Here is a 27,296-nt window from a genome sequence, read left to right on the forward strand (position 1 = left end):
CATCTTCTGGCCTACTGGTTAATTAGTGAGGTGTAAAATTAGTGGAAGAACCTTTGAAAAAGACCCCGTTAGGTGCTTCCAGTCTTTATGCTACACTAATCTCACACGCTCATGGCTCTATTTCAGAGACAGACAGTCGGTGCGGTTAGCACAGTCAATCCTCCGTGAGAAAAAAATATTTCTGAAAAGGTCAAACTACATGTTTAATCACTTTCTTACACTGAATAGAGAGAGAGAGAATATGTTGTATTTCTACTCCAGTGTCATTCCCTGGCAGTTTTGTCCTGCCTTGAACTGCATCCTCTTTCTACGGTAATTTCTTCACTCGTTCCATCCGAACAGCAGAGGGAACAGCTATAATATCCTCCTCTCTCCTAAATAATACATCCCAGCTCTCATCCTGACAAGATCATGTATATTTAATGTCGCTTATGAAACAATATCTTCCAACAACAAACTGGAACAACAGCAAATAAGAAGTTACTAATTGGTTAGTTTAAAGATTTATGCAGAGAAACAGGAAGCAGGAAATAGGAAGTAGAAGGCACCAGCGGTTGTATTTGATGCTTTGACTCAAAAGCCTTCTGTGGATGGGCTGTAATGGAATAATGCAATAATGAATGACAGTGATTGGCAGATTTTCATTGTGCTTCCATTTAGCTCTTATATAATGAACAGGCAGCATCAATTCTCCCCTAATGATATGAAAGGAGGGGAGAGAAATGGAACATGACAGGCCAAGGACATGAATCCAGAGTGGGTTTGCACAAGTGTGTGTTGTATCAAAGAAAAGTATATGCGCAACTTGTGTCAAAGTGTGTACTTGCAAGTCTGTTCCCTCGGCAGTAACAGCCATTAACCAGGGCTACCTATCTGTATTCATAACACACAACAAGTTCACTCTATGAAATGGCTTAGGTCACGCACATCGGAAAAATCCCTGCAAGCTATATTTGTTGTTACTAGCCAGCGAGCAGCCTCTGTTTTGGGGTAGATGTGCTGCACAAAGAGAACAAGTGATTTCAGCCTTGAGTAAATCTAAAAGGCCTGCTTCCATTAGTGAAAAGAGGTCAGATGCATTAGGTTCTGGTCTATCACAGTCATTCTGACCCTCTTAAAGCACAGGATGACACACAAACAAATAATTCAAATACAGCGCAGCACAGTTCACGATTAGTTTAATGGCTAATATTTTGTTAAAAGTGCAACTTTCATAGTTTTAAAGCATCCTGGCCACACCAAAACTGACTTCTATGGCTGTCAAGAAGGCTTTGAGGCATCAATAAAAGAAATAATGGTCTCCTAAATCATGCATGGGATATTGAAATCCCTTAAAGGAGAGATGAAGCAGATCCGTGTTTAAGGCTGTATTTTGCTGATCATGAATTATGGCCTTTCACTCTTTATGAGAACATGTCTCACTTTCAGCCCTGCGAGAGTGTATTTAAATGCCAGTCGGGATTTTCTGTGTTTTACATGCGCGACACCATCGTAGAAGTGTAAATACTGTAGTAGCGTGGCTTTATTTGTAGAAGCATGTCTTTGTCACTCCTTCTTAATATATCCATGTAATTCCCATTTCCATCTTGTCATTTAGCTTTTATAGTCGTTTTGGTTCAATCTGACAATAATTAAAATGCATAAGATGCTGGATATACTTGCCAGATTTATTCAATTCTTAAATATATATTTACTGTGGATAATTATTCATACTTATTTCATTTTATTCAGTGAAATTATATCCAGTCGATGAGAGTAATCAGGTACAGTACAGCCACTCACATTCATATGCAGGATGTGGGGCTGAATGAGGACAAGGGCATGTGACTATTAGGAGTGTGGGTGTCTGTTTGTGTAAGTGTATGAGGATGTAACTAAAACAAGACGGGATGCATCATTACCACAGCAGATACGGTCAGGCTTGCCTTTCAAATTGCAGATGATTCATCCTAAAGCGCATCTCGGAATCCACAACATCTTTATCAATAGGCATAATCTATTATGACAGCTGCAAAAAATATTGGTAGAAAATGGATCATTTCGACTGCTGCGTAAAGTCTCAAGAGAGCAGCCATGATCCATCACAACAAGAAGGAACGAAGGGGCTCGTGGTATAAATAACAGCAATCTGGTTGCTTGTCCAAAGGCAGGCTCTGGCTGCATTTATTTGATATGAAGAAAACAGCAGGGAAGAAGAACTGACCCAGTTTTAATGGATCTGACCAAGATTAGCAATTTATCACCATTCACCATGGAAAATTACAGTTGACAGGGAGCCTGAGCACTGATAATGCAATTTGGATTTTGGATATCCCTCCATTTCACATGTCTGATGGTAATGCGTTAAATGTCTTGGCTTCACAAAGTCAGTGACATTAATTTGTAGTTATACCCACGGTGTGATGAACAGTATTGGAGTAGCACACTTCATTATTTGGCTTTTCCCCAGATGGAGATTATGTTATATTATATTAGATGTTCAACTTATTAAATAGGAATTTTAAAGAAGTGGTAAGTGACACGGTAGCTTTTTTTCGTGGCAGATGGTTTCTTAAAGAATGAAAAGACACATGCACACCTTACAGGTTTGGGTTGTGGCATGAAATAAGCACAAATACTTTAAAATGTTGTTTCTACTGCAGCGTGTAGTTGATGGTTTACTCTTTTGATAGTAACTTAATAAGCATTTTCCAAGAGTTCTGGAACAATTTTGAGAGGAACTACCCACTCTGCAGCCTGATGACACCACCCGGAACTCACAAGCTCAACGGTTGAGCTCCTTCTACTCCTTCCTTGAGCTACTTCTGGATCTCCTCCAACCTAAAACACTGGGAGAGGTTAGAAAGAAACGCTCAATTTGTTTTGACATTTAATCTGTGGTTGTTTTGTCTAGATGACGCTTACAATTTGCTGACCTTCCATTAAGGGGTTGGCTGTGGACAGTTCGCTCTGAGTGGTCTTGGCTGCTGGCAAGTGCAGAGGCTAGCTAGTTAGCTTAGCTGGCCCACTCACAGGAGCTCACATCTCTGACAACATCCTGTGTTTAACCACTACAGAGACATTGGAGCCAGCTGCAGTCCTCAATATGATTTAACTACATAGAGACAGAAATAAGACTATTTCCTAGCGGCGTAGTATCAGTCTGGTCACACTGCTAGCATGCTTTATCTGCTAACAGCCTCTGTTCAAGGCAAATAAAGCAACACTGTACTTTTACATTTGCATTTCGGACCACCAGGGAATGTTGTCATAAATGTGTGCGTTACAGGAGATGTAAGTGAATGGCGTTGTGAGTTGGTGAATCTTCACATTCTGAGAGGATAACTCTGTGTTTGGAGAATATCCGAAAACAGACTCAAGTATCAGAAAAACCAAGAGTGTGATATTGGGCTGCGGGCGTGCTCCGAGGAAAGATCAAATGCTGCAGCGTCTCTCCTTGCAAAGGTCTCGCTATTGAGCAGGTTAGAGAGGCAACCCTTGAGGGAACATTTTCACGGTCAACCCACATTAATAATAGTGTTACCAAAATGAGTCAAGGCATTTCCATCATCAGAGAATGTGCTTATATTACACAGAAATACATATTAAACAACTAATGGAATCCTTTGGTCTTATCTCACCTTGATCAGCGTCAGAGCTGACAGAGCCGCCCGCTTCACTCTTCACTGCTCAGTGGGGACGTGATGCATGCCAGGCTGTCATCAATGAGAGAGGAGGAGAGACTGGCATGCATCCTCGTCCAGTAAACCTACATACTTACATTCGCAGCTGACACACACCATGCATTGGCACATCAGATTGATGCAACCCTTCATATTACTTTTACCTTTAAATCCTTTTAAGAGGCTGTAAGGTATCAGGCTGTGAGGAAATGAAAATAAATTCATCTCGTTTCACCAAGATAACAGTAATATCCATTTGAAAAAGATCTAGATGTGTATGTGAGATATGCATGAGTGAAACTGATTGATCTGGAGTTACATTTGTGTGCTCTCAACACATTAAAGGTTATACATTGATGATGGCTAAAGAAATTATGTGCTTGCGTGGCTGTGCTTATCATTCCTTTTTAAGAGCAGGTAATGGGACTGGGTGTGACAGATATGGGCCAGGTGAAATGTAACACAGTGTGATACGGACAACAACGCCTCTAGGAGCCCAGTCCCAAAGGATCAGTATCAGAAGGAAAAGTCTAAAGGGACTTTGGAGTCTAAATCAGAGGGAGCATGTATTGGTAACAAATGACAGACAAGATGAACATGAATTATTGAAGGGATGCTGCTTCTATTTACACTTCCCTGAAGATAGAAACATCAAGACCCAGATATTGTATCTCTAATGATTTAGTCGAATTTTCACCCAAACAGACTCTGGCATAGATCTTGGTAAACATCTGTGAAGTGTGATGTTGTCAAATATGCAAAAGTCAAAACAAAGCAACTGGAGTTCTAGAACAAAGTGCAACAAGAGTGGCCGGGGGAATCTACTGCATGTTTTTGAAATTGAGTGCATAAAGAGACGTGGTATATTTTAATCACAATTTCTATGTTGTGTCCTCCTGTTATTACACCAGGGTATCATGGTATGACAAAGAATATAAAGACCACTGTTGATGTACCCATCTATTTGTTAAAATGTTTTATCAGCCATAAAAGGAAACAAAAAATATGTGCGACTGAGAGAGCAACACGGCACATGTGGGAGAAACAGATAAAGGACAGATTATTCACTTGATTAGAAGAGGTGAATATGAAAGGTTTTTGTTGCAGTGAACACACACGGATTTCTATGGTGGGGAGAGAAAAGGCCCCACCCCCGCTGCTAACGTAAGAGAAAATGTGTTCATCATCAAAATGCTTGCTGTGATGTTCATATTGTGGTCCTTATGACCTCACCTCTGAAGAAGGTCATTGAAGTTCCAGTTCTCTCAGAGCAGAGGACACTTCACTTTTAATATGAATATGTACACACCTTGATACATACATGATAACCATGTAGTAAATCCACGTTTCATGAGGATTATAGCGTTCACTTTTTACTGAGTCGGTGTCAGAGGTCTTGATACTTGCAAATTGCCGTTATGATAATAATTATAATGATGACTCTTAATTTGTGGTGCTGTTGAGGTGAAGAGGGTGACACTATCCAATGTGCATATAATCATACATCATGTATGGGTGAGTCGAAGGCTTTTCTCAGTGCATATTGTTGAACTTTGGCAAGAAAAGATGTGACTTTTTAGTTCTGTAACAAATTGTTTTCCTTGTGTCAGCATACATGCAATTCTAACAACAACCAAAAAAAAAAAAAAAAGGAATCCACTTGTAATCTGCTGAAAAAGTATTTGAAATCTTATCAAAACTGCAATATTGCTATGTGCATTTTCCAAATTGCTGTAGGTACAGCTTTTGTTAAAGGTTGAATGTGTCTCAACACAACACTATCAATGAAGAACTGTGGCGCTACAGAAATGCCTGGGAATAAAATTCTTTGGATAGAAGCAAACAGCAAAAAACACCAAAAAGACATATTTATCATTCTCACTGGATTCATTCTGTCAAAATACCTGCCATGACAAATGCAAAAAAAAAAAATTCTACAATATCATGCCAGATGGACAAAAATAATTATTTGTGACAATGTTGTAATAACAACATACAACAATTTTTATGACAGATTTCAGATATAAAGTTATATAAAAGATAAGAAATAGACTTAACTGACACCAATGCCATGGTCCATTCAGGTCAACCTGTTAAGTGAAGCTAGGTCTGGCCAATAAAACAGCAATATGTATAATAGAAACCAGAAATGTGTTCAATAAAACATTGATAGTTTTCTATTCATTAATTAAAAACCACCATGAAAGCAAATCTGTTGCAGGTCTCCCACGCTGGCTCATCAGCTGCTCCTCATATCCCTCCATCATGGATCATAGAGGAGCAAACAGCTAATCATTTAAAAGGTGTTGCACCATCGACTTGAGGCACAACAGAAAGACAGAGAAAATATCTGACCACTTAAGTGGGGACATTAAACATTCTTCCTCATGATCTGTTATAAATTGCAATTTTTAATAATTATTGACTGAAGTTTAACCATTTTATGGAGACATTTTTCATCCATATCACCCAGGCTAAGGATAATTTCCTCCTCTCTCCATCGCTCTTAGTTGCAAGTTTCCATCAGCGGGGACACATGAGTTGACATTATGCCATTAACAAGGGTGGAGCAGGATGATGTCATTATTCACAGCTTTGCCCAGATCTATGGGGGTCTGGGGGCATGCTCCCTCACTGAGATTTTTTTTTTCCCGTTTATTACAGAAATAAGCACTATTCCTGTAGCCATTTGAGGTTTGTGGAGAAATCATCCTGTAGAGCCTACATCCTGTTTTGTATTGAATTGTTCACCTGTTGTCATTGTTCCAAACCATAACACAACATGGCGAGGATGACTCACTTTCACTCCTGCCACAAAAAAAAAGAAGAAAAAAAAGAGGCTAAATCCGTTGTTACTATTTTGAAGTTAAACAACAAACTGTAGGGAGACAAGGAGTTTTTGTAAACTGCAATCTTGAATCTCCTCTATTATGCTGTGCTGCAGGATAATTGATGTTATGCTGAAAAATCTGCTACAATTGTCCCCATCCCATAATAATCTTGGCTGCTTCAATTGTAAATCAAGGACTCCCAACAATGCCAAGCAAATGTGGGCTTCAATACCTAATTAAATACAGAGCCAAAAGAACATTTAATATTAGATTTCTTTAGGGAATAGCAGCGTAGTATGATAAATATCGGACACTTTCCTCACACAGATTTCCTCTCTTGCAGTGTTTCCTCTTCTCTCGCCTCCCCATCAGCCATTTTTATTCTCTCTTTCTTTTAACTTCTTCTCGCTCCGCTCTTATTCCCCTCATCATCACTCCTCCCATTGCCCTGCTTCCTCTTCATCCTCTCCCTCGGTACCTGACAACGGAGTAGTTGGTTCACTTGCTCTTCTGTGGATGCTTGTTTCACTGTTAGAATCCTGCTGAGCCTGATTTGTACTGTATTTGCTGGTGTGTTTAGGACACTGTTCAGAGCAGTGGTGCTGCACAGCAGTCAAAGTTTCGCCCTGTTGAACCAAGTGTCGCGTTGCAGTGGAATCACTGTTAGCTTTCTATCAGAGACTAAGATATTATGTCATCTCTTAAAAGCTAAGAGACTTGTAGCTTTTGAGAAAAGTTTCCAGCGAACTGGAAGTCCCCAGCTCAGAGGCGACTCATTAAAATTGATAAATACATTTCCAGGAGGATAAATGTATGGTTGACTAGTGTAATAGTATGCCTGTGTGCATGCAAATTGCCCAAAAGGATATGGTGCATGTAATCTTTCCAAGGAGAAGTCAGTCAATGTCCCCTAATTTCTGTGCCCATCACTGAAAAGCTGCCAAACCCAGTAGGCAGTCAACAGAGCACCACACGCCTTGTCAATGCGCATAAAGGACACAGTCCTCTTCTTTCATGCACAAGCCATGGTGCAGCTAGTTTTGCTCTCACAACTGAAAGCCTTCAAAAAGAAATAATAATACTGCAATTTTGCATCTGGGCCACATCCCTGACTAATGTACTGTGCTGAATAGCTCACCATTTGAATTGTGCCCAGATCTAAAAAAAAAAAAAAAAAAAAAAATATTTTGGGACGCTGTCATGACACTGTTCCTAACAATGCTGCTGTTTTGTTTGTAGCTGGGTAGAATGAGTGCTGGCATTTGGACACAACACCAGGGGATGTATCTAAAAAAAGCTCATCAACAAGGAGGCTGCCAAATGTAAGCATATGCTGCATCCTTCCAGGTTTTCTTGTCAATATAAGGTGAGATGTCTCCTAACATACACAGAAGAAGTGCTAAAATACATGAGTACCGTTGCATTCGCTAGTGACTGTTTGATAGGAACAAAACTCTCTTCATTCTACTCTCATTACAGCACATTGTTCCAGACAATAGCAGCACATGACTTTGTACAATCCCCGCTAAAACATTCACATTACATTGTTTGCTCCTTACCCAGGAACAAGTCCAAGCGATGACAGAGGAGAGGGCGTATCGTAAACAGAGGTACACGACTGTATTTCAGCACAGCTGTGTTCAAACTAGGACTGCCTGATGACAGCAAAATTCATACTCTGTGCTTGATGTCAATACAACTAAAAAGCAGCCAAAAAGCTCACACTTCCACCAAGATGACCTCAACATCACCCGATGTCAAAGCAATGTAATTTTTCAGCTATATTAAAAAAATCTGCCTCAAAACTGAATAGTTTCCTCCTTGCCCCTGACAAAGACGCAAAGAAAAGAGCACTTTCCAAATGTGAATTTTCATATAACTTAAGCAGAAGGATATAGGGTTAAAATTAAAATTGGAAAATTTGTAATATTACTGCAACAAAGTAATGAAAAGATTGTAGTTTGGGGTACTTTTAAAACCACCAAGTCGGTACAGATCCAGTTCATTTCTTCTTTTAAGTGTTAACTAGAGTCTTGTTGCCAACCATGTCTACTTTATATGAACAACAGAACTTCTTGTGAATGTATAAAAGCTACCTAGTAAAACTTGATGTGCTTTTTGCTCTTTACAACTATTGCAAATGCCCTACGGTCAATTAAAAGACAGGGGCTACGAGCCAGTAACTTACCGTAAAAACATGGCGGCATTCTTTACAATGCCGAGAGCTATAGAGTTACAGAACATCAAGAATCTCCCACAGTGGAGAACTGCATCAAGCTTTGCTAGTATTAGCGCTGAAAGCCCATTGATAATGTCATGGATGCAAAAGGCTGATGTGAAGCAAACAAAGCACCTTCAGAGAGCGGCTCTATTACTCATCCTGGCAAGGCTGCAGCCACAGACAGCCTCTCCAGTCTGCATGCCAAAGTTTTTCCCTCACCACCATTGAAAATCAGGGTGACACGCTGGAGTGTCCCAAAGTAAAAAATGACTCATTGCACTGATTTTAACAGCCACAAACAGACAGCGAACCACAGGGAGGTGGACAAATACGCCTTACACTTAAGGCTAGATAAACCCAGAGCAGATGAGGCATCAGAAAGGTGATACACGAGTTCACTGATACTGCATGTTCGTGGAATTGAATTTAGGAATCATTTTATAGTTTTAAGTGGGGTTTTTTTAATTTTAAATGCTAGATTGTGGTCAATGATTTATTCAACCTTCCCAGCCAGCTTGCTCTAATATTTGCAATTCCCCATTTAGTTATAACATCCACATCAATGGTCATCCTACAACACTGTCAGAATAATGATATTGAGGTCAGTGATAAAATATTCTGAGATTGGTTTGTGTTCCTACTGCTCAGCCCTAGTGGAGCTGCAGCATATGTGACCTTGCAATAAAATATAGGATATGTAAGAAAAGGCCATCTTACCTCCAGAGTGGGATGGCGGTCCACACAGTAAGACCACTCCTTGACCCTCACGAACCCTCACTGGACTTCTTCTCTGAGTCTTGAAGTTCTCCAAGTCTGTTTACCACAACACAAAAGCAATAAAGGGAAAAATAATCAATTCCTTTCTCACAAAAGCCATAAACACACAAACAGGATATGCCTCGTTGTTTACGGAGATAAAAATGCACTAGAAGTTCTGCACTTGCTCAATAAATTCATATCTGCTTAGAACACTGGTATAGAGCAGAATTTAAGGGTGTGATATGATGCAGAACATTTGAATATTTTAATGAAACACGCTTGGAATGTTTGCATAAATGCAGACATGGTGCTGTAGGGTCCTAAATACTTCTGACTGGAGCAGAAAGCAATTCCTCAAGTATAAGTCACACATGAGTGAATTTAATTGGAACTGCGTATTGTTATCACTTTCTGTGTTTCATCCACTGCACACAGACCGGCAACAATTAAATGACTAAAACTGCAACATCATTTGTATGGAGACCAATTACTTGTTGACAACCTGCTGAGAGAAAGCAAATAGAGACAGCAATCCTTGAACAATTTGACTTTTCTTGCCTGCTGTGGCTCTTAGAGATATCGCAAGCAGCAAAACCAAATATGTGGTTGCGATATAATAACATAATCAGTGCTGAATTCAAAAACAGGGAAGGAGAATGCAAAAGTGACACCTCTGGATAAGCAGAGTAGGATGAGCTTCTGTCTAATAAATAGAGCGAGTGATCCATGCAGACCTCGGGAGAAAATTGTTCCTCGGCATTATTACGTTATCACAATCAACCAGCAATTTAAAACATATGACTTAACAAATTAATGAGGAGATAATTAACTCCTTCCAATATTTGGTAGTGACAGATTGTGTGAGTGCCTCTGTGTCATTTCGAAATTTAAAGATGTTCTGTGCTTAACATCGCATGAGCATTTTATAAATACAGCAGAGTTTGCGCCCTTTGAGATGCGGCGAAAGTCTAAAGTGAATGTGAGAAATGTATGAAGTCTTTTCATGCATCTGTGTATTCCAGGAATGCTTATGAATGTTTTAGCTGTCTATTGAACTTTAAATTGGTTTGAATTACCCAACACTGCCTGGTACAGGATGGAATCTGGCTGACTTTAGCAGCTTAATTTAAAGCTAAAACTGAATTCAATTTGAAGCTTTGAGCATAATGGCAGACCCAGAGAGGCAGATACACACACTTCTCTATCTTAAATATATTAAGACTTGCCACTCGTGCGGGGAATCACAGACTAATTCACTTTGTGACACCAACAGGCAGCACAATTCTGGAAAAAAATATCCAATTGCATTTATTTTGACTGATATTGCTATTATTTGAGATATTGTAGGGAATGTTAATTTTCTTACATAATTATTCATGCTTCTGTTTTGACACACAATTAGCCTTTACAAATACTGCACCTTCCTCCAATTTTAAAATTATAGTCCATTATATCGCAATTCCAGTTGGATTATTTTTGCAGCCAAGGCAGACAGCATCTTTAAGATCACAATGTTCTGTGATAATCAATCCCTGGTTAGACTCAGAAAATACCGTCTACTCCTAACTTAGTGCATCTTTATCACACACGCACGCACGCACGCACATGTGCACACACACACACTCACACACGTTCAATTGTTTTTTTGTTGTTGTTGTTTTTTTATTGGCCTAAGTGTGTTCTACTATCTCCAGTTTAGTGTATTAGTTTAGTGTGCAGCTATCTGATAAGATATTAAACTATAGCTGCTCTGGCACTTCCAGATCCTGCTGAGTCACACACACAGTATGTCCCAGCAGCTGCAGTAGCAAAGAGTCTCAATGGTGTTATGTTGTAAATAATAGGGTTTGAGCTCATATTCTCAACACTGTTGTCATCCCAGTACTGATAAGAAATAATGCACACCAAAAAAAAAAGGAAGCTTTCTGTGTGTTAGACTTGCTACAAAAAATAAGATTTGCTCCACTGTTGAAATAATAATGATATAAAAAAACATTTGTGAGTGTAAGCATAAGCCAGATGCTTGGTTCGTGTATCAGGCCCAGGGACATAAAAAGTAAGTATCGATGCTTCTTTAGCAACAAGAATATAATCACATGATTACTGGAGTATCTTTTCAACTGAATGTAAACTAACATGACAGCATGTGGGAAATATGCTCAATTAAATTCCTGTTTCTGTATTGTCTTTGATGTCGCCAGCTCCTTTACTCTTTGAATTCAATGATATTTCCCATTATAAAATATTGCAGAGCTTTTCTAAGCCACAGTGTTGGAACACGTCGTGTAAGCCTCCTCCTCAAGGTTTTTTGTTTCTCCCTTCAGAATATATCCGATTTTTAGAAAAGAATGAACATTTGAAATGTGCATTGTGTGCTAAATTGGTAAAATCTCTTAATCCCAACATTTGAATGAAGCTAAATCAAATGTTTGATCCTCTATACTTGTTTGATACACTCTACCTGTCACTGAGCAATGGGAAGATTACACAGGGTCACGTTAACCTCCTATCTAAAAGCCAGGCTCACACATTAGAAAATATTAGAGTTGTTCAACTCACGCTGGGAGTGAAACTCTCCTGATCAATATTCATTTGGAGTATGTTGCAGCGTAAATGAGCTAGACACACTAAAAGCCAACAATGCCTGACAAGCCAAGCTGTTCTGCACCCTTGGATCATCTTATCAAGCCTATCACAGCTCTGCACCTCCATGTGCTTCTCCATGGCAGGGTTCAGGCTATTTTGAGTGCTTTCAGATCCATGAAATTAGATGAGAATTTGCATTTTTGGGCTAGCTGCTCCAATGTGACCCACTGTAATGAATGAGAGACTATTGTATAGAAGAAAAATTGAAGCCATTCTGTCGGAGGGTGAGCTCGAGGACAATTTGTGAAGGGGTTACATTTGTCATATAACCATTGGACAATTGAAAAGGGAATGAAACATTTTCCGAAAGAACCTTTATTTGAAATTCTCTAAAATTCTATTATTTGCCTCCAATCAATTCTGATGTAAGCTGACCAACTGCAGAATAAATAGACTGAAAAAGCAACAAGCCACTCATACCCCAAATCAATTGATTCAACTGTTGTTGCTGATTCAAAGCATATTTCAATTAAAGTGGGACAGGCCTAACAACTATTATTGCCATTCTCAGTGTACTGAATGAGGGGAGACACGTCACTGAATGATTCAAAGGAATCGTCTCCCTTCTCTCAGCAAGTCAGTCTCATCTTTTATAGAGCTGCAAGGTTAAAACAGACAATGCCATGGGTGAGTTGCCAGAGTCACCTCCTACCCAGCTGTCACCAATCCACAAACTGAAAGAGCATTCACCTTCCAATGCCACTACTTTGTGAAGCTTTGTTCACCAGTCCCATTTCCGGGATTAATAAAAGATGGTGTACACCATATTATCATTCCTCGAAGAAGACAGGCAGTTACATGTCTTACTAAGCAGAGAGACATCGCCGCCCATTTGTGTCACTCATTTAAATGGGCTTTGTGGCGTTTACGAGAAAACAAGCATCGTTTTCAAGAGACTTCCCAAACAAAACACATGCGTGGCTTTTTCGTAGAGCAAGATGGAGGTGATACCTGATAATACTGGGGTGTTAAATGAAGGAGCAGACTAATGTGTGCATTCTTTGACAAATAACACTTCCTGCATCCACTAGGGTGGCGCTAGAGACCACACATCTACTACACGTCCAGTTACTACAGGTTCGTGTTCGATAGCAAAATATAAAAATTGGCCACCACGCCTCAGATACAAAGTTTAACCAAAACACAGTCTTCACAGTAACCAGTCACCAAATTCTTAAGGCAATTATGACCAAATCTGAGATGGATCCGGTTGACTGGAGGAATGCACTGAAGTGTTACAACAAATGTATCTTTTGCCACCACATGGCACGATGACTGATCTGAACCTAAATGTAACAGATTGTCTTTGACCAATGCTACACCCCTCCATCAAGTTTGTTGAAAACCAGCTACTTCCAAAAAAAAAAAAAAAAAAATCAACACCAGAGAAAAGAGAAACTCGTTCACTGATGAGTCGTGATGAATGTTATGAAGTGAACTTGTCATACTTTTATAAGCAGCAAAAATACCCTTTGATTATTGATTTGTGAGACAGCAACAGAAGGGGTTAGCATGGGGGGTGGAGGGGGAGCAGAGGAAGAAGTTTATTCATTAATATATTGGAGACATGAAAGCACATAGAAATTCTTTAATGTGTTGAAATGAGTCTAATTGAGAGTGCATCACAGATGTCTTTACATGGTCATCAGCTCCAGGCACAGAACACCCACGAAGAACAGGGACTCGCCCATCCACCCGCTCAGTCTGTCTTGGAAGTTTTTTCGATCGTTCTGCTCAGGACTACTTTTCAACTTTTTGGAGGTTGTTCAGTGTGTCTCGCAAAAACGTGCTTTTTAAGTTGTGAGGCAAAGTTAGGAGAGTGCTCACAAGCACTGGTTGCTGCCCCTCGGCAGGCTCCTGGAAGTTATCCAAACAGAAGAAAGTCAGCTTTTGAAAAAGGGCCTTAAAGAAACAGGAGCGAGGACGGCTTGTTTTAGAGAGATGAGGAACTGAGAGGCTGCATAAACACCAGTATAGTTACTGGGGTTTTTTTTTTAGCTGCGAGTTGTACAAACCCATTTTAAAAGATAGGGCTGAAAGGCGCTTACTGGGCTTCCTCTGAAACAGTGAAAAAGCTAATTTATTTGGAATTACTGTCTTAAACAAAAATAAATAAGGTTGCAGCAGTTCTAATCAGATTCTGACACCTGAATTTATATTCTGTTTCTACTGCTGTTATTGGTGGTATTATGTATAAGGTTACACGAAGCTGTAGTAAACCACACATCCCAACAACCTCAACATTATTGCTATAGTCAGGTGGTTGGAGCTGCCCGTGTGGGGAGGGAAATGGCTCTGAATGAGCTATTGATATTTGTATATATTAAGTCGAGTGTATTATTGCCCCTTGCCCCCGTCCCTGGCTGAGCTCCTCTGCAGCAATGAAGAATGCATTGCGGTGGGCTGCCTCACTGATTGCATTGTGAAGTTCAATCATAGCCTCCTCTACATGACCATGACATTGGGATTAAAGGAACTGCCCTAAAATGGTTTAAGTCCTACTTATTTGACAGGTTTCAGTTTGTTAATGTTAATAATGACCATTCTGAGTATAGCAGAGTTACATATGGTGTACCACAGGGTTCAGTTTTAGGACCGATTCTCTTCACTCTTTACATGCTCCCATTAGGTGACATAATCCGGAAGCACTCGATCAACTTCCACTGTTATGCAGATGACACACAACTTTACTTGTCGATGGAGCCAGATGACACAAGCCAGCTTACTCATCTGCAAGACTGCCTGAAAGACATTAAATCCTGGATCCACGCCGCATTGGGAGGCTGCTGGAAAATTTGATGTAGGCCACGTTGCTGACCACTGAATAGACATTCACCAGCTTACAATGATGGTTCCCATTTAAATCGAGTACTTAGCCGCAAATCAACATCAACATCAACTTCATCATCGTCATCGATACCAGAACCAGCTAACTGAGTCTCTGGTAGCCAATATCAATATTCAATCAGTACATTCTTACATTTACAGATTATTATATGCATGGGACTTTAATTGAAACTACAAAATATTTTTTCCCCTGTCCACACTGGAGCCCCTTGTGTTGTTGGTCATGGTACCAGTTCTGGGGGGAATCACCCTACACCCATATGATGAAACTCCTGGCCCTCAGGTGAAAAGATGAGCATCCGAAGAGGGTGGACAAACGACTTGGAAAACCAATTGAAAGGCAAAAAAAAAATAAAAAATTGTAAAAAGGACAATTCTCAAAAGGATATTTTCAGCGATTGTATATTTGCTTCTCACAGCTGTAATTCATCCCCAGTTTTGCAAATAAGTAGATACATTATTGTGTTTGTACATCACAAGTATGTGGTAGGAATTGATTTTGACCACAGAAAGAAAGGCTGAACAAAAAAAATCTAAATCGCTAACAGCATGAATACTCGTCACTCCAGATGAATGTCTGCAAACCATCACGCTCTCGCTCTCTCTCTCTCCAACCCCCCTCTTATCATATGCATTTAGCGCCCTCCTCTCCTCTATTCATGTAGAGAAGCTCTCACAGTGAGTGACACATGACATTTGGGGAGTGATACTCATCAAAGGAGCCGAACGCCGCCGCTGGTATCTCCTGACAATTACAACGCCGTTGTGAAGAGCTGCATTCAGAAAAAAAAAGCCTGCTGCCATCCCCCCTAAAAGCTGATTTGGAATCCAGATTGAGTACTCTGATCAGACTTCAAGAAAAGTTGTCCCCACCTCTGATGCTCTGCAACTCCAAACAGACTTCATTTTTACCTGCGGCACAAGCAATGAATAAAGTATACAGGGCTGATAGAGATGAGAAAAGCCAGAAAAGATTAAAAAAAAAAAGCGATAAAAATCTTGAAAGTAATTACACATGTAAGGTAGTTGGGTGAGACGGGAGCCAGTAAATGAAAAATGCAAATGGTGTGCAATTACAGGACAGAATTTGATAGAAGGAATCCTGAGCACCAAGATACAAGGGAGTCGCATCCCGCATCGCTTTCATAAATACAGCTATTTCACCGTTCATTAAACACTGTGTTATACCCTTGTGGCTTCATAAGCAGCACAGCAACTAGGCTGTACCATGCCCCCCCCCCCCCCCCCACCTTCATCAGGACAGTCATCCAATGCACCTTCCCCGCATTGCAGGCCTTGCAATCTGTTGTATAATGTTTCATCTTGCATCAGTGAAAATCCTTTCACTTACAACCAAAATATCCCAGGGAGATTAGGAAACTCAATCTGGTTTGCTAACCAACTAGATTATTCCTTGCCGCGCTCCCAACAGTCAAGCAGAACCTTTTAAAAAATTATTGTCAACAGGATCAAGAATCTTTATACTTTTAGAGGTTTAAGCCCTTGCCAGATGGTAACAGAAACTGTTATATCATGCATCTTTCAGGGGATTTAAAATGCAGGCTATCTTAACTCCTACGATCAGATTATAGAGCCATGCCATACAAATTTGATGTTAAGGGACATCATTAGGCAGACATTCATCTTGTTTTAATGTAATACATTTTAGATTGTTAAAGAGGCCACCATGTCTTAATAATAAGCATGTACTTTTTGTATTTGCTGCTATAGCACAGTAGTTCCTAAAATCCCTAGACTTGAAATATTAGACTCACCAGCGTCACATTACTGTAAACCCATAAATTCTTTTCATTAATGGCCTTTGTCTCACTCCGTTATTGCAGGACAGAGAGAAAGGTGCAAGCCCCTGGGCATTTGAAAGAACATATTGAGCTACTCTGACTCTAGTCTGTTACAAATGACACAAGGCCGAGTCTCACAGCAGGCGGTTTCTCCATGAATTATTCCCTTGACCGGAGACCCACTCAATCACTCAGCACACTTAATTAAGTTAAAGCAAGAGCAATAAATAAGACGTATGACACATCGGCACTGAAACGTGTCTTCATCGGTTGACAAAAGCACCAGGTCCCAGGTCAGGCCCCAGCGATAGATGTAATCAATGAAGTACAGTTCAGGTCAGACCTCGAAAAATTGATAAGAACTGAAAATATGATCAATAGATACTCAAGACACCGATTTCCACTATGATGCTGAAGCTCTAGAGCTGCTTTGTGACAAAGAAGCACCACGTAGTGCCAAGATGGATACCTCCAGCGCTCCCCCCTGCCAAGGATCATCTCCGCGTCTGCTATGGCAGAGAAACAGACATGAGAATTCAATCTAGCTGCACCATCTGTTCACAGATATCAGGGATGTCATTTGATATGGGCTGCCCATCAAGAGTGGAGGCCTCAAGTTCACCTTGCCATCAGAGATGCCTTAGACTCTGGTCTTATAAAATGTGATGGATGAAAGCTGTAAAGCATCAAATATATGGGGTCTGTCAAGGCCCACTCCACAATCACACAGTCGTCATGACACGGATGTGAGAAGTTTAGAATCCGCAGGCAGAGTAAACACCAGCACTGGAGGTCTAGAGGATAAAAGCACACCGGGCCCAGGTTGAAACTTGACCAGTTAATTGGTGTTTTCTCATCTTGCTGGTTGTTTTCTGTTAAGGGTCTGAGAGCAACATTTCTTGAGAATCCTACTGGGTCCTTACACCTATCAGCAAAACAAATCTGCTGACGTTTGATGAAACTTTGATTTCTCAGGTAGCCAAAGACAGAACTGATTTTGAATTGAGGTGAGAGAACCTCAACTGATACAAAATAAACAACTGAAAAACCACAAAACCAAACTTTTGTGTTGTGGTTCTGCTTGCTCAAGCAAAAGTTATTACCTCCACCACCTTTGATTGGTGCCGTTTGTGGATTATATACAGATTATTTTCAACAGACTTGGCGGAGGGAAAAAAGAGCTCATTACATTTTGGGGCAGGTTCTTTTATCCTAGTGAAAAATGGCCATTTCTTTACCCCGGGCTTGGCCGAGGTCTTAAGTCTCCCAAACACTTGGATGACATCAGAATAGCTTGGCAGAAGTACACACTCTCCAATTTTCCTTCATTTCAACTTACATGCAATGTGAAGACTGGCCTCCCTGCTGACAACAGTGCCGAAAGAGTTGGACGCCAAGCACTGATAGACACCAACATCTTCCGCTTTGTTCAGATGGCTGATGTGTAGATTTCCTCCCATGAGAGAGAAGCGTGACCCCGGCCGTGGCTGGATGAAAGAGTCATTTAACTTCCACCTGTGAATGCAAGCATATGACATGCAATGAAATAACTCAGCAGGCCTCTGATGCAGAAAGCTTCATTCTGTTTGATCTACATTTTGCCCTTGTGGTGTTGCCTGATCAGCAGTGGTGTCAAATCAAAGTGGCATTGGAACGGCTCAGTATTCTACACTGACTGAACGGCCCTCAATATGGATTTAGCAAATATTAACAGCATTAACAGAGTTTGAAATGCTTTTAACTGAAATGAGAGGCATTCGGCAACATGCCATCCAAAAGGTGGTTCATTCTGCTCATTCTTTTCACCACTTCAAACACGTCTCATTCAGAAACTGAATTCCTTAAATTTCTGTGCAAATTCATTCTTTTCACTCTGCTTTGCTTGTTCATACACCGGTAATTGCCAGCAATTAACTGCTAATTGTATGAGGTGGCTGTATGGTTTGATGGGTACAGCTTGATCGGGGGGCCGATTTCAACAATGTAAAGTTCATGGTCTGAAGCCACTTTCCAAGTACCTTTGAGGCCTGCCCGATCCATAAACATTAGTTAAACAATACATGATCCGCCCATAAAGTCAGGTGCTTGATACAAATGTGACTTGTCCTAAAGTCTACTATCAGTGTGTTTTGGGTATAACCTGAGTGTCATCTCCCATTGCCTTTAAGAGGCACTTGCACCAGCACACATTTCTGTCTTTTAAAGTTTAGAACTGCAACTTGCTTTTAGTGTCCTATAAATTTACTGCATGCACAGACATTATTGTGCAAAAGGAAAAGTTTACAATGAGTGGAAAAAAGGCCTCTTTGATCTTTATAGTAGTCATTTCCCGATTTGCTGAGTCAGAGAAGGACATGAAATTTTGCTGCTGTGCCTCACATGCGCAACAACTCAATAGAGGACACACTAATTATTTGTGCTGTGAGCAGACTGTTGCAGTTACTTAATAAATATGCATTCTATATTTGTTCACCCTACTGTCAAACAGTCAATGGAACAAATGCTCTGTGCTGTATCAAGTTATGAATGTGCTACATTGAATTTCCAGACCCACACACCCATGGATGCTGAGACGGGCGGGTCCAAGTACTTTTGCTTCTGAAACAACGTGGGTGCTGTGTGGTAAATTGTCAATAGCTTTGTCGGGGAACTGGTAATGACACCTGCCAGGTGCTTTGAGCCAGTGTTGTTTTCGTCACGCTGGACGAAAACGACGACGTCAGACCCCTTTTTTCCATGACAAAAATGAGACTAGGACGAACGTCACCATAGCCCTATAAAGACTAAAATGTGATGAAATTGTATACATTTTCGTCTGACGAGAACAAGACGAGACTAAATTGTTAGTGGGTGGATGATCAAAGTTTCAAAACATGCGTTTTTTTTCCCGCCAAGTATAACATGCGTGCAATGTCAATCAAGAGCTCAAACATCAGAATGGAGCCAGCTATAGCTGTTGGTCCTAATGGCCACACCCCCATCATCAGTACACACGCACTAAAAGCCTCTCGCGTGCACACATGCACACACAGAGACAAGTCTGGGTCTGTCTGCAGCGGACGAGACACACACCACGGCAGCAGCAGCGGTGTCGGGTGGTCATAAAAAGAGGGATGATTAAAGCATAGCTTTAGTCTATGTTAGGCTCGCCCTGTGATGCATTTTCTTTTTTGTATTAAGCCTAAAGTTTTGTGGTGGTGGTGGTGGTGGTTACACCTCCCCCGTGGTGCAGAGACCGCTTCCTAGTGCTACATGCTAAAGCTAGAATGAAAGGGGCTGCCAGGGAGGGGCCCCGCTAATGTTGGCTGGTTTAAACCAGCCCTTCTATTAATTTAGCGTGTTATGAATAAAACCCTGTCCATTTGTGGACAGGTAGCAAGTGAAATGCTTTGACCCGTGTTTGTGGGACTGGGAAACACAGTAGTCTTCAGACCTGTTGCTGTTGTCTATCGTAAGCAACACACGTGGATGCTTTAACCAACAACAGCAGCTAAAGCCAATATGTAGGACATATGGTCGTTCATACAGAAGTCAAGTGTGCTTTTATTTTTTGTTTAATCATATTTTATTGTGATACGATACTCATATTGTGTGCCAGTGTGTTGTCTGCATCCGCAACAAAATAATAAAAGTAAAAGGTAGAGAAAGAAAAAGAGGGGAAAAAACTCACCTTTGAAAGTTAGATCAGTTTCAGTGTGCTTCATTCTCACACCTGTATTGGCCTATTAAGTACATACACATATCTTTTATTTATAGGTCTCTTTGATATTTGACTAAAACCTTTGAGTTTTCGTCGACTAAAACTAGACTAAAACTATCAAGGATAGAGATGACTCAAATGTGACTAAAACTAAGACGCATTTAGTCCAAAAGACTAAGACTAAGACTAAATCTAAAATGCCTGCCAAAAGCAACACTGCTTTGAGCTGGGCCTAAGATGGAGCCCCTAAGGATATTAACGTTGCTTCTTGTTAAAAAAAAAAAAAAAACTTCCTAAAGGCCGAATATGCGATTAACTGATGTTTATACTACAAGGCTCAATTTTAGTTCACAACGTATGAAAACCATTCAGAGAATTCACAAGGGTTTGAATTTGTCTGCATCATACTCTGCGTGCACCAAACACCCATCACACTAAAACCGACCCCAGTCCAAGGCAAAGAAAATAAAGGGAATTGCAAGAAAATTGATGCTTACAAAAGCCTCAGAAAACAGCCTTTCATTGTAGAAATAATTCACAATTAAGTTGAATGGTACCTCCTCAGTTTTGATTAGATAGTCAAAGCGGTTAGACAAAAAAGAAGCCAGAGATTTCTATTTCTGACTTTCAATCTGTTTTCTCACTTGGAATGATTTAGACAAAGAGAGCAGGGGGCAGGGTTGAAGAAGGCAGGGAATGAAGGAACATATGCAGCCAAGCGGTGCTCAACAGCGGATTAGCTGATTAGATTGATTTAGTGATTTGGTGGTGCAGCTGGAGCTGATCCAAGAGCTCCAGATGAGACAAATCAAGGGGCCGTGGTGACAACTTGGTGCGGGGGCTCTATGTGGCAGCGGTCACTGGGTAGCTTTGGAGAAATTAATTTGTCCTTGGAGCCCCTGAAATAGACCTGCCTACATCTGCAGCAGTGACGAACCTCTCTGCATAGTGTTTCCTGCTGTTGAGCCACGCGAGGACCCAAAACCCATTTTCAGAGCTGTCAAAAGTGACCTTTGGTGAAAGAAAAAAAAAAAAATCGCTGAGGTGATGACAACATAGTGATATATTTGCTGATTTGACTAACAATGCAGCCATCTGACTATCAGTTTCTTCATTAAAAGTGATAGAAGCGTGCTAACATAACAGCTTGTGATCAATCTAAAAATCACTTCTTAATGTGGTATATCAGCTGCCACAGTTGGTGGCACTTGCTGTAATGAAAGCTAATTAAAGCTAAATTTAATCTGATATGGAGCCCCGGCTCCATGCTCTCAGGACTTTAACTCAGAAGGGCAAAAAAACATGCAGCCTTGAACTCATAAATGGGTTTTCATTTGACAAGCAGGACTATCCAGACAGTGAAATGGAGACTGACTGCTTAATAAGTGTTCAAAACGATCCAAGTGATAAGATTTTGTACATTCATTTCAATTTGTGCCCATTAGGCATAACACCAAGGATCTTCAAGCTACATTATCAGCTGCATATGCTGATGTTATGAAGGATCGTTTCGACCTATTACACATTAAATGCTTGGCTTTGCAATTTGCATTTAATTACACTGACAGCAGTACAACAGCTTTGTGGCCCCATTTGATACATAATAAATTAATAACATATGTGCTTTGATACACTTTAGAAGCAAATCATTGTCATTTGTTTTCATTTGTCTTCATTTTAGCCACAGGGGAACTGGGCATCAGTCAGTTTCTCACACAATTGCTGGGGGACCACGTAGAGCGAGAACACTAAACAAGGACAAATAACAACAGTGGGATTTGTGTCACGCGTCGCACTGTGATAACCTCCAATCAGATGCCGTCGCCCAACGTCTACACAGCCAGAAGTGTTCACTATAAGAGGAGCCGAGCCCATTTGTGCCACATAATTTCTGTGAAATATACCCTGCTGATGTTTGTCCTCTTCAGTTGACCTTTGTCATGATAGCAGACCAGGAGGATTGACGCTCGAGTCATTTGATCTTGCTGATGGTTGGTGATACTGATGACAGGAAGTGAACTCTACAGCAGATCAATGTCCACCTGCCAATGCATATGTACAATAGACCAATAACTGAGGCCAATTAATTCATCAGTCTCAAATTAACAATAACTGACAGTGACCGTCACCGGCAGTGAACAGAAGCAAGACACACAATCCCTTGTTTTCCCAGGGCAATAAATCCACTCTCGCTTGGTTTTTTTTTGTTTTGTTTTTTTTTTTTTGTATAAATGTTGCACTTGGAAGTTTTTGTTTACCTAAAGGTTCTGTCAGAAAACAAAAACTGAGCTGCGTGTATGAAACGATGCCTGCACATTTTACCTGTAGAAGGGTGCCGGGTGTCCCTGAGCCTCACAGCTAAACACCACCTCTCTACGATTCTCGCCAGCTTGAAGAGGAAACACCACGCTGCCAGGTTGTTTGGTGAACACAGGCCTCAGCAGGACTCCGCTTCCTAGGTGCAAAACAAAGAAAACTGGATGAGCTTTGATATTCCGATGAGCCTGGAAACCTCACTTTTTTATGCTAGCAAGCAATGTAGAAGAGGGACGTTGAAATGAGTGCTGCAAAAGAGGAGGCTGAATTGCTATTAAAACTCTGCATTGCATGGATCCATGGTCGCATTAGTATTTTCATATTAGTCATAAAAAGTTGCAAGATCCCTGAGGTACTGCATAATCAGCTAGAAACCTTCATAAAAATTTTATGCAAACATCTAAATGTACGGGCTTGTCAAAGGCACACTGGGCCGCCACCAAGCCTCAGCAAAAAAAAATCATCTAAACCCTTCAGACTTATCAGCACCTTCTCAGGGAATGTCATCTAATCGGAAATCTGAAGTAAAAATTGCAACAACAAATACCAAGACGAATATGGCCTCATTTTAAATCTGTCCTTCTCATTTGAGCGAATGGAAACAGTTCCCTGTGCTTCGCCGACGCACAAACGCCTGTGATTTCCACAGTTAGAGAAAAAATATAACAGAATCAAAACCCATATTGTGCTTTCAAAATAGAGTTTCGTTCTGAAGAAATGGAACACTAATTGCTTTTTCAGCTGTATCACCCATAATACCCATTATAACTTTTATTGCAAGCTCTTCAAGATATGACAAATGCGACTTGACTTACACTTCTGCAAGGTTTTTGTTGTTTCACTGTGAATATCTTTTACAAGAAACGTTCTGCAAACAAGGCGTACATTTAGATGTATAATACATGCAGCACCCAACATCTAAATAAGTCTTTTAAAAAATCCCTCTGTATTTGCTATACAATGATGGATTGTCTTAGTTAGAACACAGAAACTGAAGAGAACCAGAAAAAAGTATCAAGTCGCGTGTGACATTCCTTCCCTTCCTAGTTAATTACAAGGGAACAATAGCAAATGAATGTAGTGCCAGCAAGGCTCATGATAATTCTGCAGCAAACAAGTGACCCGTGGGGTAGTCGAAACTGCATTGGAATAAACATTTCTCTCTGTGATGGAAGGCGAATTCATTTGGATTTGACAGGATGCATTTGCATTTCTGTAATGGCGCAGAAGTGGGAAGATTCTGTAGGTAGGGGGAACTTATTTGTATGAGAGGCAGGTATCTTTTTCATGTCTCTGGAGCCCCGGGAGTACAGGTTTATCCTCAAGACTCAAAATAACTCAGAGAGGGTGGAGATGTTTGACAAGGGACCTTGTGCACTGATTGTTCATCTCCACAAGGATAAAGCTCTCAGGAAGTTACACAGAATAAAAGGCCGCCTGATTATAATCTTTGTTAGATGAAGCGTGTCCCTCCAAGCAGCAGTGAGAGATGATTGATTACCGGAGGACACATCTTGTACAGGCCATATTCAAACATATATACACCACACGCCACCAGAGAAACTTTCAAGGGTGACAGAGCATGTGGTAAACATGAGATGAATCCCTGAGTCTTATTAAATTGATAAATGATTTCAGGAAATGAGTCACCAACATTAACATTCAGCATCATTTTGAAAAATACTCAAATTGGAACTCATCAACAGGCAGCCCAGGAAATCAGGCCCTCAGTTAAAACTTTGATTCACTGCAATAGAAAAGTCAGAAGTCAAAGGCAAGACGTGCCTCAGTAGACACAAATGTTAACTGCTCCCATTTTCCAAAAACATTGGGCCTCAGTCATGAAATGTTCCTCCTATACACACACACACACACACACACACTTCTTCCTACACACGATTGGACTTCTTTTAACCCTCAATTTAGTCTTAGAGACAAGAAGAGAAGCCTGATGGATATTTGTAACTCTTCGCCCCTGACATCTACTGTGTACTTTGTCTTTAGCGAGCGTGATTGCCAGTTACGAGAGGTACACAGTGGACGTCAGGAGCAAGGAGTTACAAATAGCCATCAGCCTGTGATTCCCGTCTCCAGGACTAAATTGAGGGTTAAGAAAATGCTATGGTGCGTGAGAACAAAGTTGAACGTAAACATTTCATGAACTAGGCTTTTCATTTTGGTGGTAAATTCACCATATTTTTCAAGCTGATAGTAAAACAAAACCTTAACCGAAATGTAACAACATAACGCAGAATATCTTTACATTACTGCTCACAGTTTTATATGACCGCACCATCTTTGCCAGGGAAGTATATGCTGCTACATACTAACCATATAGAGCATTCGCAGGACTTGCAGTTACATACATTCATGGTATAACAGTTTCCACGTTGGTCTGGCAGTTAAGTTGGGTTGCCAAACCACTATAAAAATCAATAAGAAGGTGAAGAATGAAAATTTAGAATTATATGTTTTAGAGCTGGGTATCACCACTGACCTCCCGATACAATTTCGATACACTAGGTCCCAAGTCGATACGATTTCCGATACGATTCAATCCAATATACCATACGATATTTTAGTTACAATACCAATTTTGCTTTGGTAATGGAAGAGATTCTCAAAGGACTAATGTTGTAAATTCAATTGTAAAAGTAACCCTCTAACCTGCTGTATAATTAAATATTAATATTTACATTGAGAACTGACCATTAAACAATAGTTATACAACATCATGCACTTTTTATTTAAATATATGACCGTCATTCAAAACAAAAGGGCTACTTAGACTTCCACAAACCGTCAGCAGCTCAGCAAGATGACTCGCGGTGTGGCGAGCTTCAATCACCCGCATTTGTAAAACGTGGGACATGAGGGACCAGTTACTGTCAGTGTAATGAGAGGTGATGGTCAAATAGGAATCCGTAGCTCTGCTTGTCCAGCTGTCGCAAGTGATGGCAACTCTCTCCGCCGATTTCATTGCAGTTGCGACGTTGTTTTTAACATCCCTGTACATCTTTGAGATTGTGACTTGACTCGGTTGTTTCCGTGTCAGTAGCACGTGGCGTGGTTCCAGTGTCTGGACGAGGTGTCTGAAGCCTACATTTTCTACCACACAGGAGGGTCTGAGATCCTTGCAGATAAAAATTGCCAGAGCCGAAGTGATGTTCTCTGCACATGAATGGAATGAATGGAAACTTCGTCCCAAATGCTTTCTCCAGCGAGGGTTGTTGCAGTGACTTGTAGTTTCCTGGTTGTTGAGTGTACTCTTGTTGATGCCTAGTCAAGTGGCTCTGGAGATTAGTTGTATTTCCGTTGTACTTAACTTCTACTTTGCACATTTTGCGCACAGCATTATTTTTGTCAAGTTGAGTGCAGTTTTCTTGCTTCTTAAAGCCGAAGCGCTGCAAAACATCAGCGCTTAAATTTGCCAGAGATTCAAGTTGTTCTTGTTGTTCTCTGATCGGAGGCACATGGCCTGGATCTCGCGAGATCTGATAATCTGACTGCAATAACGTTGCACTAAGCACTAAATCACGTGAGACTAAAAGGGCAAACTAAAACAAAAAAATAAACGGGTAAAATCTAATGCATTTTAAAAGGTCGATACTGGGATTTATGTATCGATAATTTTTCCTACAAATGTATATCGATAAAATATCGGTATATAGACATTTTTAACCCACCTCTAATATTTTCGTTGTTCAACTAAAAACAGGAGCAGAAAAGAAGCTATAACATGAGCCTTTCTTGAAGAAATTAGTTGATGCTATGTATATTAATGGGAAAGGTAATTACTACCAAGAGATAGTATGGGGCTGTCCTGGTGAACAGGAGGGCCTAATTTTGGCAGTCGAGAAAAAAAACTTGAAAACAGATGCCGATGATAGTATGTTCATATATCCACATCTATAAGTGACGGGCTTCTTACATTATTGTAGTTCTCCACTTAGAATAATGTCAGGAAATTGAAGATGATGGATGAGACTCGAAGTGATGATGACAATCCTTATTACTTTTGACGATGAAATTGAGGTTCTAAGTGGCGTAGCTATCGGCAGTAGTTACCGTAGCAACAGCTTTGTGTGTGAAAGGATTTTATATTTGAAGAAGAAAAAAAAAAAAAACCACCTGTTGTTTCATGTGAACAGTTGTTAGGGGGTGGATACACAAATATGCGGAAACTGAGGACGAAAACTGCACTGCTCTGGCTTCAGCTCAACCCATTACGTGACCTCTCGATTAAGAATGTGGAAGCGAAAACAACTGTGTACAAACAGAACAATTTGTATTACCTCCTCCTGCAACCTCTACACACTCACCCACGTCTGTCAGAATGTTTCCACATAACCTTGGCGTGTATTGCACATTTAATCAATCCCGGTAGACTGCAGTACACAAACCTTACTCAATACTCAATTAATGAGGAAATTAATCAATATTTCTATTTGGTCTGTTATGGCAGCGCTGAACTGACCGGCTCTTTGGCAGCACTATGGCAACTGTTACCAT

General features: G+C 40.5%; 1 protein-coding gene across 6 annotated transcripts in view; it reads right to left on the reverse strand.

The window, feature by feature from the left end:
* cntn3a.1 (contactin 3a, tandem duplicate 1) overlaps positions 1-27,296 on the reverse strand; it is an 86,328-nt gene that overhangs the window by 42,211 nt on the left and 16,821 nt on the right. For all 6 annotated transcript variants that reach the window (XM_086214497.1, XM_086214496.1, XM_086214495.1 and 3 more), the window contains 3 exons: positions 22,791-22,923; positions 18,108-18,283; positions 9,432-9,527 (listed from right to left, as the gene is read on the reverse strand). In XM_086214497.1, coding sequence (XP_086070623.1) covers positions 9,432-9,527; positions 18,108-18,283; positions 22,791-22,923 — 405 coding nt within the window. The remainder of the gene's footprint in view (positions 1-9,431; positions 9,528-18,107; positions 18,284-22,790; positions 22,924-27,296) is intronic.

This window comes from Aulostomus chinensis, chromosome 9, assembly GCF_037954235.1.
Source record: "Aulostomus chinensis isolate RoL2024-O1b breed Wild chromosome 9, RoL_Achi_v1.0, whole genome shotgun sequence".
NCBI classification, from domain to species: domain Eukaryota; kingdom Metazoa; phylum Chordata; class Actinopteri; order Syngnathiformes; family Aulostomidae; genus Aulostomus; species Aulostomus chinensis.